Below are 15,081 nucleotides of genomic sequence, written 5' to 3' on the forward strand. Positions count from 1 at the left end.
GCAATAACTGAACCAAGCTCTTGGATTGCAAAAACAAACCAGCAACAAAGAACTGGGGGATTAGTACAACTCTTCCTTTAAGATCATAAGCTATAGACGAATACAGGTGCAATAACACCTCAGGACACATGAAACAAACCACAAGTTCAGGTTCAGGTTTGTTTCATCATAGTCACAGCAAGAGTGTGGGACCAGTGCCTTGGGGATTCCATTCTTCATTCACATCAAACCATTTTGTTTTAACCTATAGTTTACTGGGAAATGCAAACTGGGCCGCTGCTTTTATTTTTGCATGTTGCTGTATTCATGTTTCCCCACTAAATAAAATTTACTTTCATTTGGGAAGAAAATAAAGAACCCTGTGATACCTTAGTTAACCAAGTTATGGAGGCGTGAGCTTTCATTAGCCATTTGCCTACTTCATCCAATGCACAAAGTAGACAGTGAAGGTGTTGAACACCGCTGTAACCCATGTGTGGGCAACATTCAGAATAAACTGCAATGCATCGTAGATTAAGACTGCCTTTGAAGACATGTCAGAAGCTTCAGTTGGTCCAACACTCAGCAACTAGGCTCCTAACCGACATGAAATTTAAAACAATGGTCACCAATTCTGAAACAGCTTCATGAGCTCTCCCTGCACTTTATAGGGGATAATCTATAACATTTGACTTCGGATTGGAATACTTCAAGAACTTCCTGTTCCTATATGAACTAGTTGGCTCATCAGATCAGGAAAAACTCTTCCCAACCTAGTGAGGTAAAGAGAATGACCATCATGGATTGGGCCTTCTCTGTCAAGACATCCAGATTATACAATACCCTGTTATGAGTTGTTGACACAAGGTGAAAACCCAGGACTTTTAACTGTAAATTTATTTGGAGCCTGTTTTTAGCATTGTTTTAGCCTGCCTGCTATTTTACATGCTGTTTTAACTACTATATTCCCCCCTTTTATATTTCTTAAATTTAACTGTTTAAAAGTAATAAATTACAAACTCTCGTGAGTCAAGAGAGCTATTAAACAAGGTGGAGTGCACAGCTTCCAAACAATGTTTAAAGATACATTGGGGTGGGAGTAGATAAAAGCTCAGCAACACATTCAACAAAATGCCAGGTCACTGTTACAGGAGGTAGCTTTGCTGGTATTCCCTACTTTTGCACAGCTTGAAATTAACAACACGAGGATGTGTGGAGGAGAGTGGGGATTAACCCTGTGTCATCCATAACTAAACTACGAAAATATTCAACAGGTGCCCGATATGCTCATCCAACCATATTCCACTCAGCCTCGCAATCACATTAGAAAACAAATGTGCTGTCTAGAAGAGCACCTGGTTCGCCCTACTGCGCTTTAAGTTCTTGGAAAACATGATTTCACAGCAACAGAAGCACAAACTGGTTGGAAGGTGTGCTCAACAAATGTGTATTTACTGCGAAATAAAACGGTTGAGGAGAAAGACTGTGAGTGAAATTTCCTTCTCTACAGGCACTAACTAATGGCACAGCTTCCAGCTGTTCAGGCATGAGTCACGATTAAAGCTCTTAACAATCTTATCACTTTAGAGATCTCCACATGTACTGAATAATGATTTTCAGAGTACATATTTAACTTGCTTGTTCTCTTATGATGGGAGATAAACCACCTCCTTCAAGCTTGGTGCTACAGTATCTATTTAACAAAAAGGGGAAGAACTAACACACACTACTTTAAAGGGTAATTATAGCTGACAGAGATAATAAACGTTAACCCATCAAGTAGGAGTGAGGCAACAGAGAATGGAAAGAACTTCCTTCTGGGAGGGGGAACACAAATGTCGTGAGCATCTACTTTTTAGAGTGCACTTTTTTTTCTTGTTCTTTCTCTCATACAATAGCAAGCTAGAGTAAGCAACTAATTATGTGTAAGCGTTCAGGATCCCAATAACTCTTCATCAGGTTAGATAATCAAAAATGCAAGGTGGTGGGCATAAAGAAAAGGCTGTTCCTCAAGCCATCATGTTTGTATGCATTTTGTAAGCATCTTAAGGTGGAACATGAGAGAAAATTCAGACAAAGAAAACTTTTTTTTTTCCTTAAAAACTTGCACAATGTTTTGTGACATTTTGGTTGGTCTAATAACGGTATTACCTAATGTGTATTTTGGTTTTTTCCCTTATGGGTCGACATGGTTACCTTTTCGTTTGCTTGTATCCTAATTTCAATCTCACAGCCCCAAAGCAGATCACTTACTTTAAAGCAAAAATGTATTAAAATTGATAATTTGACAAAATTAGTACCATTACATCAATTTGCACAGAAGGAATATTGGGGGTGGGGACTTGGTGAAAGGCACATCTCATATTTATGCAAGCTATTTACTTTCAGGCAAAGAACATAGAAATACAAATATGGAAAAGCTTCATCTTGACAGTACCTTCTCTAATTGTGTGTCCTGCCATGTCCCCCACGACACCCATTTTGTGCTATGCCACACCCCCTTGGAAGCCATTTTGTAACTGTAACCCACTGTACTCTGAAAATTTGAAATGTGCCCATGGCATCAAAAAGGTTGACAACCCCTGTCGTAGATGATATCAAGTTGTGGCATCCAAATTACAACATGGGACTTCTGTTTGCACAAATGGGACTTCCCTTTTCTGCCCATGACAGTACTCTACTTCACCAGAATCTGCTACAGAAGGTTGGGAGACCTTTTGGGAAGAGCATCTGGTAAGCCTATGGAAAACTCCACAAGCACATATTGGAGTTGGCTGAGGACCCACAGGATCCTAACCCTTCATTCCACAGACATATCCCCAAAAATGGCCCTATCTATGCCAGCCCTGGAGGTGGTGTAGTTAATTTCTTCCAGCTGACTGCAATGGGGGAAGAAGCACCCCCTCAAAAAGGTAAAAAAATAAAGTTTCCCACCTCTTACCCTGGATGCTATGAGCTGATACGGGTTAGCAAGATGTGATAGCTCCACCAAGAGATCCCCCCCCTGCTTCCCCCCAAAGAAAAACACCCATAAAATTCCCCTGTAAACTCTGTAAACATAGTTTCTATTTTAAGTTGTGTTTTATACTTTGAAACATTCTAACAGGCAAATTCTCCAAGTACCTAAAATATTATCAGACGTTACAGCCTGTTCTGGAGAAGAATAGTTTCCCTAATAATTATCATCTATAATTTTTAGGGCACATTACGTATATGTTCTTAATGTCTAAGACTGAAACAAGATGACAGTTCATTATTGTTATGAACAACATACTTTTAACATGCAAAACCTTTAGAATAATTAAGAATGTTTCTACTGTTTGTATAATTTTCATCAAGCGTGCTACACAAAAATCTTAACTCCAGTTAATAACAGTGTTCAAACACTAGTTGTTTCCTAGTAATTATATGGGAACAAAGCAGAAACTTCATGTTTCCTGAAGTAGAAGTTACACAACGGTTGCTTAAAAAAAAACAACTGAGGAAAACTCTTTACATTTTAATTTCACCAAACATTTTCCTTAGCTAGAACAAATTTAAAACCAAGGTGTAAATGTATGGTTATAATCTGAAGTACTTTACTATTTTTATGCAGGTAAAACTTTTGCAATCGAGTAATTTTCCGCACTACATGTGCAGATTGTTCTCCAACTTGTATAAGAAGGAAGCCCCACAAGGTGTGTGTAACTCCTCAGGCAGTTTAAAACTGGCCTAATTTATTGAAACCTTTAAATAAAAGAAACGTAGCCTGTAACACAAAATAAAAGTATTTCATGTGCAACTTCTAGAAATCCGTTTTTTTTTTTTTTAAAGTGATTTGAAGGGGCGACATTCAAAGTCCTTCACTAGGTATCTAGGAAAGAGTTGTAGGTCAGAAGTAGGGTACATCAATTGTATGAAAAACATCCCCGACTAAATTCCTGCAATTTTCAGGTAGGGATAGAAAAGATCCCTGCCTAAAACTTTGGAGAGACACTGCTAGTTAGTGTAGAGCTGGGGTGGAGAACCTGTGGCCCTCCATATGTTGTTTTACTACAGTTCCCATCATTCCTGACCATTGGCCATGCTAGCTAGGCCAGACGAGAATTGAAATCCAGCCACATATGGAGGGCCACAGGTTCCCCACCCTCGATGTGGACAATACTGAACTAGTTGAATCAAGAGTATGACTCAGTATAAGGCAGCTTCTATGTTCCTGTTCTAGGAAACAAGAAGGTTGTAGAATGAGGAACAAGAGGAGCAAAGATACACTGGGAGTTTAACAAAACACGTATGAACCTGGATCACCAACTGGACTGACTCTAGCGATTCCATGACATTTGCTTTAAGAGCTATATTTGAGTCCCAAGAATTCTGAATATTTATTCCTTATTTACTGGTGGAAAAATACATTTATATGCCCAGTGGTTTTGAGCATCTGTGGGGCTGTCCTGGGCACCTCAACTTACTAACAAGGATTCCACCCTCTGATCAGGGCCACTCTTTTGTTGGACTTCAGCTTCCATCAATCTCAGCCAGTCTAGCCAATGGTAGGGGATGGTGGGAGTTGTAATGCAGCAACATCTGAAGCCACATGTTCTTCACCCCTGCATAAACCCAACCCTTCAGACTATTAGCAATTCACCACCATTACCACTTCAATCCAGAACTCTCCCTATTTCCCACATACATTTCAGCTACAGCATGGCTTGAGACGCTCCAGCTAGCACCCTAGTTTCCCATTGGTTTACATCAGGGGTCAGCAAACTATTTCAGCAGGGGACCAGTCCACTGTCCCTCAGATCTTGTGGGGGGGGGCAGACTATATTTTGAAAAAAAATATGAATGAATTCCTGTGCCCCACAAATAACCCAGAGATGCATTTTAAATAAAAGCACACATTCTACTCATTTAAAAACACCAGGCAGGCCCCACAAATAACCTAGAGATGCATTTTAAATAAAAGGACATGGGACCGTCCATGGGCCGAATTTAGAAGGCGATTGGGCCAGATCCGGCCCCCAGGCCTTAGTTTGCTTACCCATGGTTTACATGATACATATTCTGTGTCCAATTTTGTCTCTGGACCAGCTCAAGGCTTGATGAGCTACAATGCATTCTGAGCTAAAAAGTTTCAACTAAATGTTTATTTTTACTTGTTTGTAACTGCACGTTTTGTTACACTAACACAGGAACAGCAAAGAGAGAGAGGAAGCTATATTCAGCTGGACAATAAACCATGGAATACTAACTGATGTACAAATAGAGAGCATTGATTACAATCAATAATGCAAATGGAAGCTTTCTACTTGGTAATTAATACCATGATTAAAATCAATACCCATGAGTCTTATGGCCACCTCCCTTCACCACCAATCCCCAATTTTATAGGTATGTTTTAAAACTTTAAAAGCCTATTAAACCATCCCCCCCCATTTTTTTTTAAAAAAGATGAACACATTAGGAAATACTCCACAGGAACCAACACTTAGCACCTATTTTCTACATTAACATTTTTCAAGGTGTCTGGATAGCTCTCATGAATACATTGTGCCTAGACAGCAAGTGAAGGTGTACTGTTGGTTAATATGAACTCCCACTGTTCTTTCATTGCATGCCTTTATTAAGTGCATCTTGCTATACAAATGTACATGATTCTTGTAGACAAGTGATACTGCATCCATTCCAACAAAATGCATGTGCAGCAGCTCAGTCTATATAAGCATTTTTTGTGGGTTTTTTGAATGCTGAAACCTTCTTTGGAAGGAATGGAGGTGCCTGAATCCAACTTTACCCCCTCCACTTCTCCCAAACTGATCAGCACAGGATTCTGGATATTGGACTGGGCTAGAAAATGCAAGTGGCAATTTCTTAAGCCAAGGTTTGAAGTTGGTTTAAGTTCCTGGCTGGTACTGAAACTGGCAAGTATAGTTTTCCAGTTAAGACTAAATGGGAAACTTTGGTTATGATGTAGACCACCTTGTTGAAATTGCAGCTCACCACATAAGGAGGTCTGAATGGGCTGCACTTGTGAGCAAAAAGCTTGTGCATATCTTACATTAATGAGCAAGCATACGCCCACCGCGTGGCTCAAGGTTTCATGCAGCTGAAGCCATCCTGGGGAGAGTGGCTCTGTAAGCCCCTGCTAAATAAATGCAAGTGGTCCTGTGATAGGGTCTCATCCAGTATTGAAACCATCTGCCTGATAAAGCCCAGCTAGCTGCAGCCAAACAACTTGCTAGCAACCAAATGACTGGGAAGTTCGTGGCAGAAGATAATCAGCCTAAGAATAATGCCTACCAACTATTTTCAAAACTTGCTTTTATAAACATTTCAGATATGTGGCCCCAATACGTCTAGGCAGAAGGAAAAAATAGCTCAACTTCAAAACAGGAAGAAGATAAATTACTGTATTACATCAGAATATCTGAGCAAAAATGAAGGTCATTAATGCTGCATTTTATGCTATCCGGACAGCTCTTAAAAGATGCATAAATAGCATTTTAAATTTTTCACTTCTTAATAATGTACATGGTTATATAAATGACTGCTATATATAAATATACCCCATCCTCCCCGTTACCATCCGCAAACAATAACTTGTTCTGCATTTTCAAAATCTAGTAGTCCTGCCACACCAAAAAGTGATAGTGTTTAGTTAGCTCAGGAACTTCTCTGGTGCATGATACGCACCTTTCAAACAGAGCTCCTTTCGTCATCGGAACAGTTTTAAGGGGATGTGGAGGTATGCAGGAGGCAGGAGAATCAAAGCTTGCCTCCTTGCCCAGTTATGCCAATGCATTTCTTCCAACACCAGACAAACAGAGCACTTGTTACTCCCAATAGTAAGGATTTCAGGTTATTAAAATAGTGGTAGAAGAAATGTACACACTCACACCTATCCCCTCCTGCTTGTTTTGCTACAGAATGTTGTCATGGCTGCACACACAGCAACAATATTCTTCAAAAGACATCAGTTACTGTCAAGCTTTCATGAAATATCTAAAAAACAATACTGATTGACCTCATTCTTCAAGGGAACCTAAGGAACAGTCAAAACATCCTGAAGGCTGACGTCAAAAGTAAAATTTATACATTAATATGTCTGCCTTCAACCAGCCCTGCTTATTAACTAAAACCATAAAAGCAAGAAAACATTACGGAAAGAAAATGAGGGTATTGATTTTGTAATCATTCCTAACCATTATGCAAAGAAAAATATGTACTTTTTTATTTATTTGGGCCATCGATTAATTACAGCAAGTGAAAGAAAATGGAAATGACATGAAACAAGGAAATAAATCCTTATCACGGCCATCCACTTTAGGTAACAGTAGAGCCATTCATCAGCAACATAGATGTGTTAGGTAAGCCTTTCTTTAGCCTTAGGAGAGCGGTGAAGAGAACAGGTTTCACCTTGTATTGCAGCCCTGTAAATAGTTTCAAAGCGCTGGCCTACACACTCCCATTCTGGTACTGCACATCAGCCTCTACCTGGCGGCTCCTTGCTTGCACCACAACAGCATTCTGTTTTTGAGGAAGGAAGAGCATAGCGGAAGGCATGATAGGATCACAGCAGTCTGGCCAGCCCAGGATAAACCACGGCAAAGCTTTGCATTAGGCCAAGAAAGACTTCCACACAACCAGTCTTGGCTATCCCTCTTTCTATCAGAAGTACGCTCTGGCAAAATGTTAGAGAAACAGCAGCATGGGCTTTGCACTGCTTTGTCAGGATGGCAAATACTAGGCCTGTAAAAGCAGCATAAATTACCTGTGGAAGGAAGGGAAGGCCACCATTCACTTGGTCAGCCAAGGAAAAGGAAAAACTTCTCTTAGTCCCAAGTAAACAGCAAGATTTTAATACCTTAAAAGCACACACTTCAGGGATGCATAAAGTAAGCATGTTATATAGGAAAGTTTAGCAAACTGGACCATTTTTCTTTTTAGTCTGCTGATCCTCCACTGTCGTGGGGACTGCCACCAAGGCAGGCTGGACTGGAAGCCACAAGTTTCAAAACATTATAGATCAACTGTTATCCAACCGCAGGCATATTTCTAGGGACCCTTTGCATTTTAAGCAAAATGTGTGAAGGTCATCCTTTTAATTACTATGATGCCAATACTTCAAAATCACATTTAATTTTCAAATAAGAGATGCACTCTGCCAAAGTATGAAATCCTGCAATGGGTACTAAAAATCCCGGCTCAACTTCTAACAAGCAGCTTACACGACTATGCTCCATTGGCTAAAAATATTGGAAGAAGTGTAGAGGAAAAGGTCACAAGTACAATAATGTACCTCCTTTAGCTCCAAAGGCTTATGGAATAGCATTTCAGTTTTCCATCTGCCACTGGAATCTATTGAAAACCAGTTGACAGATGTCCTTTTACCACCTACTGGGCATCGTGTAACCAAAATTAAGCACTTGTGCTTTTCTAAGTGAAATCAGAGAGCCCAAAGTGTTAAACATTTGCTGGATGATGCCCAAAAGCTAATCAAACATTCTGTATTATTGCATAATTAGTGCAATAATAAGAGAGGTATATAGAAAAAAGGACTGTATGACCTGAACCAGAGAGAAATGGATTTAAATTCCTGCTCAGTGAGTTGCCTTGGTTACATCTCTGCCTCTTAGACTAGCCTGTAGTGCTTCACAAATAGCTGGGGGGTCAAATGTACCCCCCATATTATACTTTTATGTGGCTCACTCCATAACATCATGTTCCCAATATCCCACCATAAATTACCATGTAGCAATCCAGCCCCACCACCCCAAATCTTGAGGAAAATCTAGATTTATTCTTACAGCATTTGAAAATCAGTTTTAGTCCTAGTGAAATGAAAGAGGAAGCTCAAAGACTATGCACACAAGGTGCTAGGTGTCAAAGAAACTGTCCAAAATGTAGCTTGCTAGTTAATTCATGTCTACAAATACTTAACCCAGAACCTCTTATTGCCATTTCTTGCAGCAAAGGAGTACAGAGGGGAAATTGTTTATTTTCCCAACAGACAAATCCCTTAGTATCTCAACCAACAGTATCAGGGGTCAACAGTATCCCACAGGTTTACAAAGCCTTTTTACAAACAAAATAAAATCTCTATCCCCCCCCCCCGCCGTCAGAACCTCTTTGTGAAAAACTTGCTTTTTTCGTCATAACTATTTTGTGTATGTTTTTGTAATTGTTTATACTTTACATTGTGGGGTATTGCCAACACCAATTTCTTATTTGCAACTATGGTGTACTGCTGGGAAAAAGAAAATTCTCAATGAAGGCATAATTCTTTAACTTGCACATTAAGTCATGCTTAATACCTACCCTTGAAATACTTTAATTTTCTGGTTTTTGTAGCATGCATTTGACACACAGACACCTGCATCCAGACTGATTAAAGATTATGTATTGACAGAGGGTTATGGCAGATTACATTATCAAGATTCCAACTAAAGAAAACAAAATTACGGTCTATAAATAATTCCTATATTCTCCTCCTGTTTCTTCCATCTTGAACGAATGAATTGATTTATTCCGGTCACTGACCAGAGTGATCTTGGATTTGATGTTCTACCACCTTTGCCACCCCACCCAATAAAAGCAAGCATTTGTATTTTTGCTACTTATGCCATGCTGTAAAGTGTTAGAACATGTGAGAACACTGTGGCTTGAATCCAGAGAAGTTCAAAGAAAGCTTGGCTTGCACAAGGGGGCCTTCTTGCCCTTTCTTCCCCACTGCAAACCTTCTGTGCCTGCAAAAAAATCCACTGTTGAGTGCTGACAGTGGGAGATGTGGGGTGGGGTGGCAGTGGAATGGGGGTGGGGGTGCTCAGTGACGTGCAGCTTGTCCAAAACAATCCTTGATCCAACCTGATACCAATATTAAACCACACACAAAAATTGAATTTATCTTTTTCTTTCAAACACACCTGATTCAATATTGATACAATGGAACAAAAGTTTGTATACATGTTCCATAGCACACCACAAAAGTTAAGTTTTCCTCACCTCATCCAAATCGTTAATGTAAACTGGTTTTTCCTCCAAACCAATAGGCATCGGTTCGGTGTGAGGGATCTTTACTTCTTCATACATTTTGTTATTTTCTCTCTCAATACCTTCTGGCAGAAGCATCTGTGAAAATTAAGTAGGAGAAAAGAAAGGGGGGGAAACAACTTAAAATAATTAGCTGAATACATAATGTTTTGAAACCCCTCCACCAACAGGTAAAAATCAGTTTGAACAGAGTACAAAAATAACACAGCTAGTAGCAAAAAGCACAAAGCAGCAAAAACTAAGCAAAACAATTTCCTGGAATTCCAAGGGGGGGGAAATCAGTCTCACCTCCACTACAGATTTTAGTGAACTTTAAGGGATTATTTGGGGGTTCTCCAAATAAAAAACAACAACAACACAGTTTTACATGAGGGTTTCAAAGTAAACCTTCTAGGGGAAAGGGAGAGATCAAAAATCTATATAGAACATCAATTAAATCTTTATGAAAATAATGGTAAAATTGAATCTGTATGCAGCTATTTATTTCATTGCTTCAATTATATTAACTCTAGAGAAAGGCTTCTGCTTGTAATTTGATTTTATCTTGATTATTTAAGATATCCTCTTGGACAGTAGAAATACAATGTGAAGTAACTTTCCAAGTGGTAAAAAATGTGTAAGGAGACCAGAAATTGAGTAAGTGGTTTGGAGAAAGTCATACTGATGATTACAAAAATGTGCATCCGCAAGGTATTTGGTTTCTTGCTGTTTGTTTATTTGATTGTAAAAAAACAACAGCTTCAAAGTGGTTGCAATACGTGTTTTAAATGCTTGCATTTTGGGTGGTAGTGACCAGTTAAGTTAACCAGATTTATTAATTCTGTTAGGAAAAGAGCTTGAAGTACAAAAATTTCATATTACTTAATTCAACCTACTGGCGGACATGTTCTGCACCACAAAGGCAAAGGTACAGAATCAGTAAGTATCTTTCATTAAACTGTCCACTACTTTAAATATATTGTCACAAGCTTTTTTATTTACAGAAAAAGTCTATTTCAAAGCACAAAGTGCTAAATCACCTGCATGTCCTATTTCATAGTATCTTCTCTTAGATGGCGCTGAAAGAGGAATTCAGGAATGAAAAGGCTACCACTGATTACTAACCATGATGGTTTTGTTCTATCACCACTGGCTGATGCTCTACACCTCTAAACATCAGTTGCTGGAAATCGCATGTGTGAAGTGAACTGCTGTGCTCAAATCCTGCTTACGGCCTTCCCAGAGGCATCTGGTTTGCCACTGTGATAACAGGATGCTGGGCTACTTGGCCCACTGATCTGATCCAGTTGAGCTGCTCTTGAGCTGTTTTGTGTGTTCTCTCTCTCTCTTTCTCTCTCTCTTTCAAACCACATCTGGAGGCATGCTGTAGGTTTCACACTCCCTCATATCCTCCTCTCTCCTCCCCCCCACAACTTTTCCCCTGCCCCCCACTGTAATGCCAAAAAATTTTCACAGCCAACAAAATTTCTCTACCAACCCTTTAAGCAAGTTTTGCAGATGTGTGTTTTCGAACTCTACCTAAAAGCCAATCACACCTGTATTGAAACACAGATGGTATGGCATAAAATCACATGCGAGATCAAATGAGAGAAATTGTGAGCTTGGGACACTTGCCCGATCTCTTACCCATGGCTAGGAGGTAGAGAACAGCGCTTGTTTTGATTTCTAATTAACATGGAGCTCTAAACCCAAAGGCTGGATTTGGAGGACAAATACATCCGGCACTGTTTCAGCTAGGAAAGACTTGAAACGCTGTAACCTGAGAGCCACCAAAACCAGCTCCACTCAGGAACAGCTTTAATTCACAACCATAATGTGAAAGCTTGTAGCAATGTCTTTAACTGCCGGGTGGTCCGTTATATATATAATCCCACCAATAGTCCTTAAGAGGATTGTTCCACTTTCAATATTCCAAGAAAAACAGCTGAGTATGGCAGAGGCTGCCAAGACCTCAAAACCACTTTAGTGGAACTAATGGCAATGAATTCAGCAGGATCTCCCTGGAATAAGTGACTTCTGGCTGTCACCAAGATTACCAAACATGCTAGTGTTCATTGAGTAGGGGAAAACATTATTAAATCAACGTGAAGACAAATTATTGCCTCCTTTGAGCAGAAAATGTGTTTCTTTTTAATATACAAATGCTTTTAAACAAGTTTCACACTCCCTCAAATGCAGAATTTAGAAACAAACACCCAAAGCATACCTTTGATCCTCCAATAAATGCTGAGGTTCTCCTAGCTTCAGCTTGAGAGTCGTAAACGTGAGGGTAATGAATTTTTTCAAATTCTGTGTCTCGCTGTCTGCCTAGCACTGGCACTGTGCGGGCATTCAAAAGCGCTTGTTCTCTGTAATCACAAAATAAACCACATTATAATCAAAAGGTTATATTATGCAAACTCAGCAAAACATTTATGTGTATTACAGTTGTTAGAAACACATTTTACTTGAGCAAACCTGTATTATAAAATGAATGAACCTCCTATTGAAACACACAGGAACTATGAAATTTCTCTCAGTTGCTTTTTAATTCAGTAAACACATCAATATAGAATAACTTTTCACAGCCTGTTTGGGAGTGGTTTTTTTTTTTAATTATCTACTGGTTTTCCATCTTTTCTTTTTCTTTTTAAATAGTATACAGCATGAAGTTTCAATTAAATTCGGCTTTCTACAAAGGAGACTAACACCCAAAGGTGACTGCTTAGGCGAATTCACACGGAACCTTCCTCCCACCATGCAAATTCAGCTTCGAAATAAATATTCAAAAGAGAACAAGTGTGACCTGAAACAAAATGTTACAGTATGTAGGACCAGTAGCCATTCATGCCCTGCTGCAGGATACACCATTCCATTTTCCCTCTTGTTTTTTGTTCCTGTCCCTCCCATACCGATTCCATGCCGATTGGTGGTTCACTCCTGGTATACCAGACAAAGGCGCAATAGTTCCCAAGAACATTTTTTTGAACGTTGATCCTGACAAATCACAAAAAAAGCCAGTCGGGAGGACTGCAAGAAACTTGGGCCAATTCATACACTGAGCAGCTTTTATAGATGGGAGAAGAAGCTTGACAATAAAACTTTACGGTGGAGAAAGATGGAGTCCTATCACTCATCTAGCATCCAAGCTAAAACTTGTAGCACTATTACACGCAACAAAATACTGATGAGTAAAAAGTAAGCAAAATGTAATATGCTAAACCCAAAACTGTACAAGGAGAGGAGTTGGGTGGAAAACAAGATTGTAAAATGCTGGTCAAAGCAAGAGCTCTCTCTTCAGGAAGCAAATAATGAATGGTGCTCATCTTAATTAAGGTGGTGATCAAATGGTGAATAGCCCAGAAATTTCCACTGGACGGGTACATACAGGGTTGGAAAAAAGGTTGAAGGGGCAAGGGAAGTAGAAAAAACAATGGAAAGAAGAAAAAGCTTTTGGCTTTATTATTACACACCTTACTGTTCCCCGACTAGTCTCTAATTGTAGCCCAACCCTCAATGTCCCCCTGACACCTTTCTCCCTCACTTCCTCCACTGCATTTCCTCATCTTCTCCCACTACCTCATCTTCCTCGTACACTTTATCTTCTCCACTGGTATGGAGTAAAGGACACAGCCTGCCCATTAAAGGACAGGTCTCACTTGCTTTCTGGCATACGCAGGAAGCCTGGCAACATCTTTTAAAGAGGGGAGGGGGTTCTTCTTCCTTCAACAAAGAAAAAGGAGCCGGCAAGGATAACCGCTGTTCCACTCACAGCTGGACTGGAGGGAAGCTGAGGTGATTTTCAAGCCAAGAGGCAGGCCTAGCTTAAACAAGGAAGAGAGTGCAGCAATGTTCTGACAGCCAGCTAGCGTCTCTCCCCAGCAAGCAAGAGTTAGTGGCCAAGGACAGTCGTCTGCCACCGGAGATATCCCCCAGCAGCATAGTGGTGCTAGCCCTAAAATGGGCTGGTTCCAACAAATATAGGGGCAAAGTGAGGACCATTCCGTCTCCCACTCCTTTCTGCACTGATGCAAGGTCTTTATTATTGGAAGAGATCATCCACCCTTTCTTACCAGTCTGCTTCCGCTAAGGTATCTGCCTAAATACATCCTATTTTAGAAATAAACAAATATTGTTATCAAGCTTTCTGTACGCCCCACTCCCCATCCATAATACAACGGCAATGTGAAAGGGGACTGATCTAATGACGAGACAGCTGGTTTTAACGCAATGAATATAGACCTTCTATGTTTTAAACTAAATGCACAGTACCCAAGAATGATAGGGTGCCTTTTGCATCTTTACCTCTAACCTGTGTGGGTTAGACTGTGGAGAATATAATTAGGCAGATCACTGCTCTTTTGTTTCATACCAAAAATAATCTGTAGTTGTAATAAAACATGCCCTGAAGGTCAGGTCTATCTAATCCCTAAAGATGCACTAAGAGAGAACAAATGCTTACTGTACATTAAAAGTTAACAAGAACAGCGTTTTTCCACTGATGGCATTTATTACCTTTGACTGCGGAGCTCTTTGGGATCAAAGCACATTCCTCCATCGGCAAAAACGTCTCCATCCTCCCCAGTTCGTTTTTCTCGCCGGGCATTCCGCTTTTCTTCACGACGACATAGTTTCATTAACTGCTTCTCTTGTTCAGACTGAATTGTTACTTGACAGCCATAGTTGGGCTTAGTGTTTTCTCCAGCAAGCTTCCTGCACTGTTCTGCAACATGCAAAAAGGGTACAACTATTTGTAGCACCATGCTGTCTGCAATGTGAGTTTTTAGCAAAGTTATTAAATTTATATGTAGTTTGGAACATTATTTTTAAAAGTTGGGGGGGGGGCTTTCTTTTGAGAATGCTTTTAATTTCCAAAATACTGTTAGGTTACTTGACACATTCTGAAACATTCAGTTCACTTCACATACTGGGAAATAATTAGCACTGGGATAAGCAAGGAGGTGGATACAGTATAACCAGCTTGTTTTCCACAACACATTCAACCTCATTTGAATGACTGAACCTTAGCTTAATAAACTGAGATAAGAACAAGCCTTTTGGCTGCATGCACAGCCCCTTCACTCCTTCATTTAC

The 15,081-nt window shown here is 39.9% G+C and overlaps 1 protein-coding gene across 2 annotated transcripts in view; it reads right to left on the minus strand.

Moving 5' to 3' along the window:
* ASCC3 (activating signal cointegrator 1 complex subunit 3) overlaps positions 1 to 15,081 on the minus strand; it is a 194,592-nt gene that overhangs the window by 156,529 nt on the left and 22,982 nt on the right. For both annotated transcript variants that reach the window (XM_033143493.1, XM_033143494.1), the window contains 3 exons: positions 14,503 to 14,710; positions 12,215 to 12,356; positions 9,961 to 10,086 (listed from right to left, as the gene is read on the minus strand). In XM_033143493.1, the coding sequence (XP_032999384.1) occupies positions 9,961 to 10,086; positions 12,215 to 12,356; positions 14,503 to 14,710 (476 nt within the window). The remainder of the gene's footprint in view (positions 1 to 9,960; positions 10,087 to 12,214; positions 12,357 to 14,502; positions 14,711 to 15,081) is intronic.

Source organism: Lacerta agilis, chromosome 3 (assembly GCF_009819535.1).
Source record: "Lacerta agilis isolate rLacAgi1 chromosome 3, rLacAgi1.pri, whole genome shotgun sequence".
Classification (NCBI taxonomy): Eukaryota; Metazoa; Chordata; class Lepidosauria; order Squamata; family Lacertidae; genus Lacerta; species Lacerta agilis.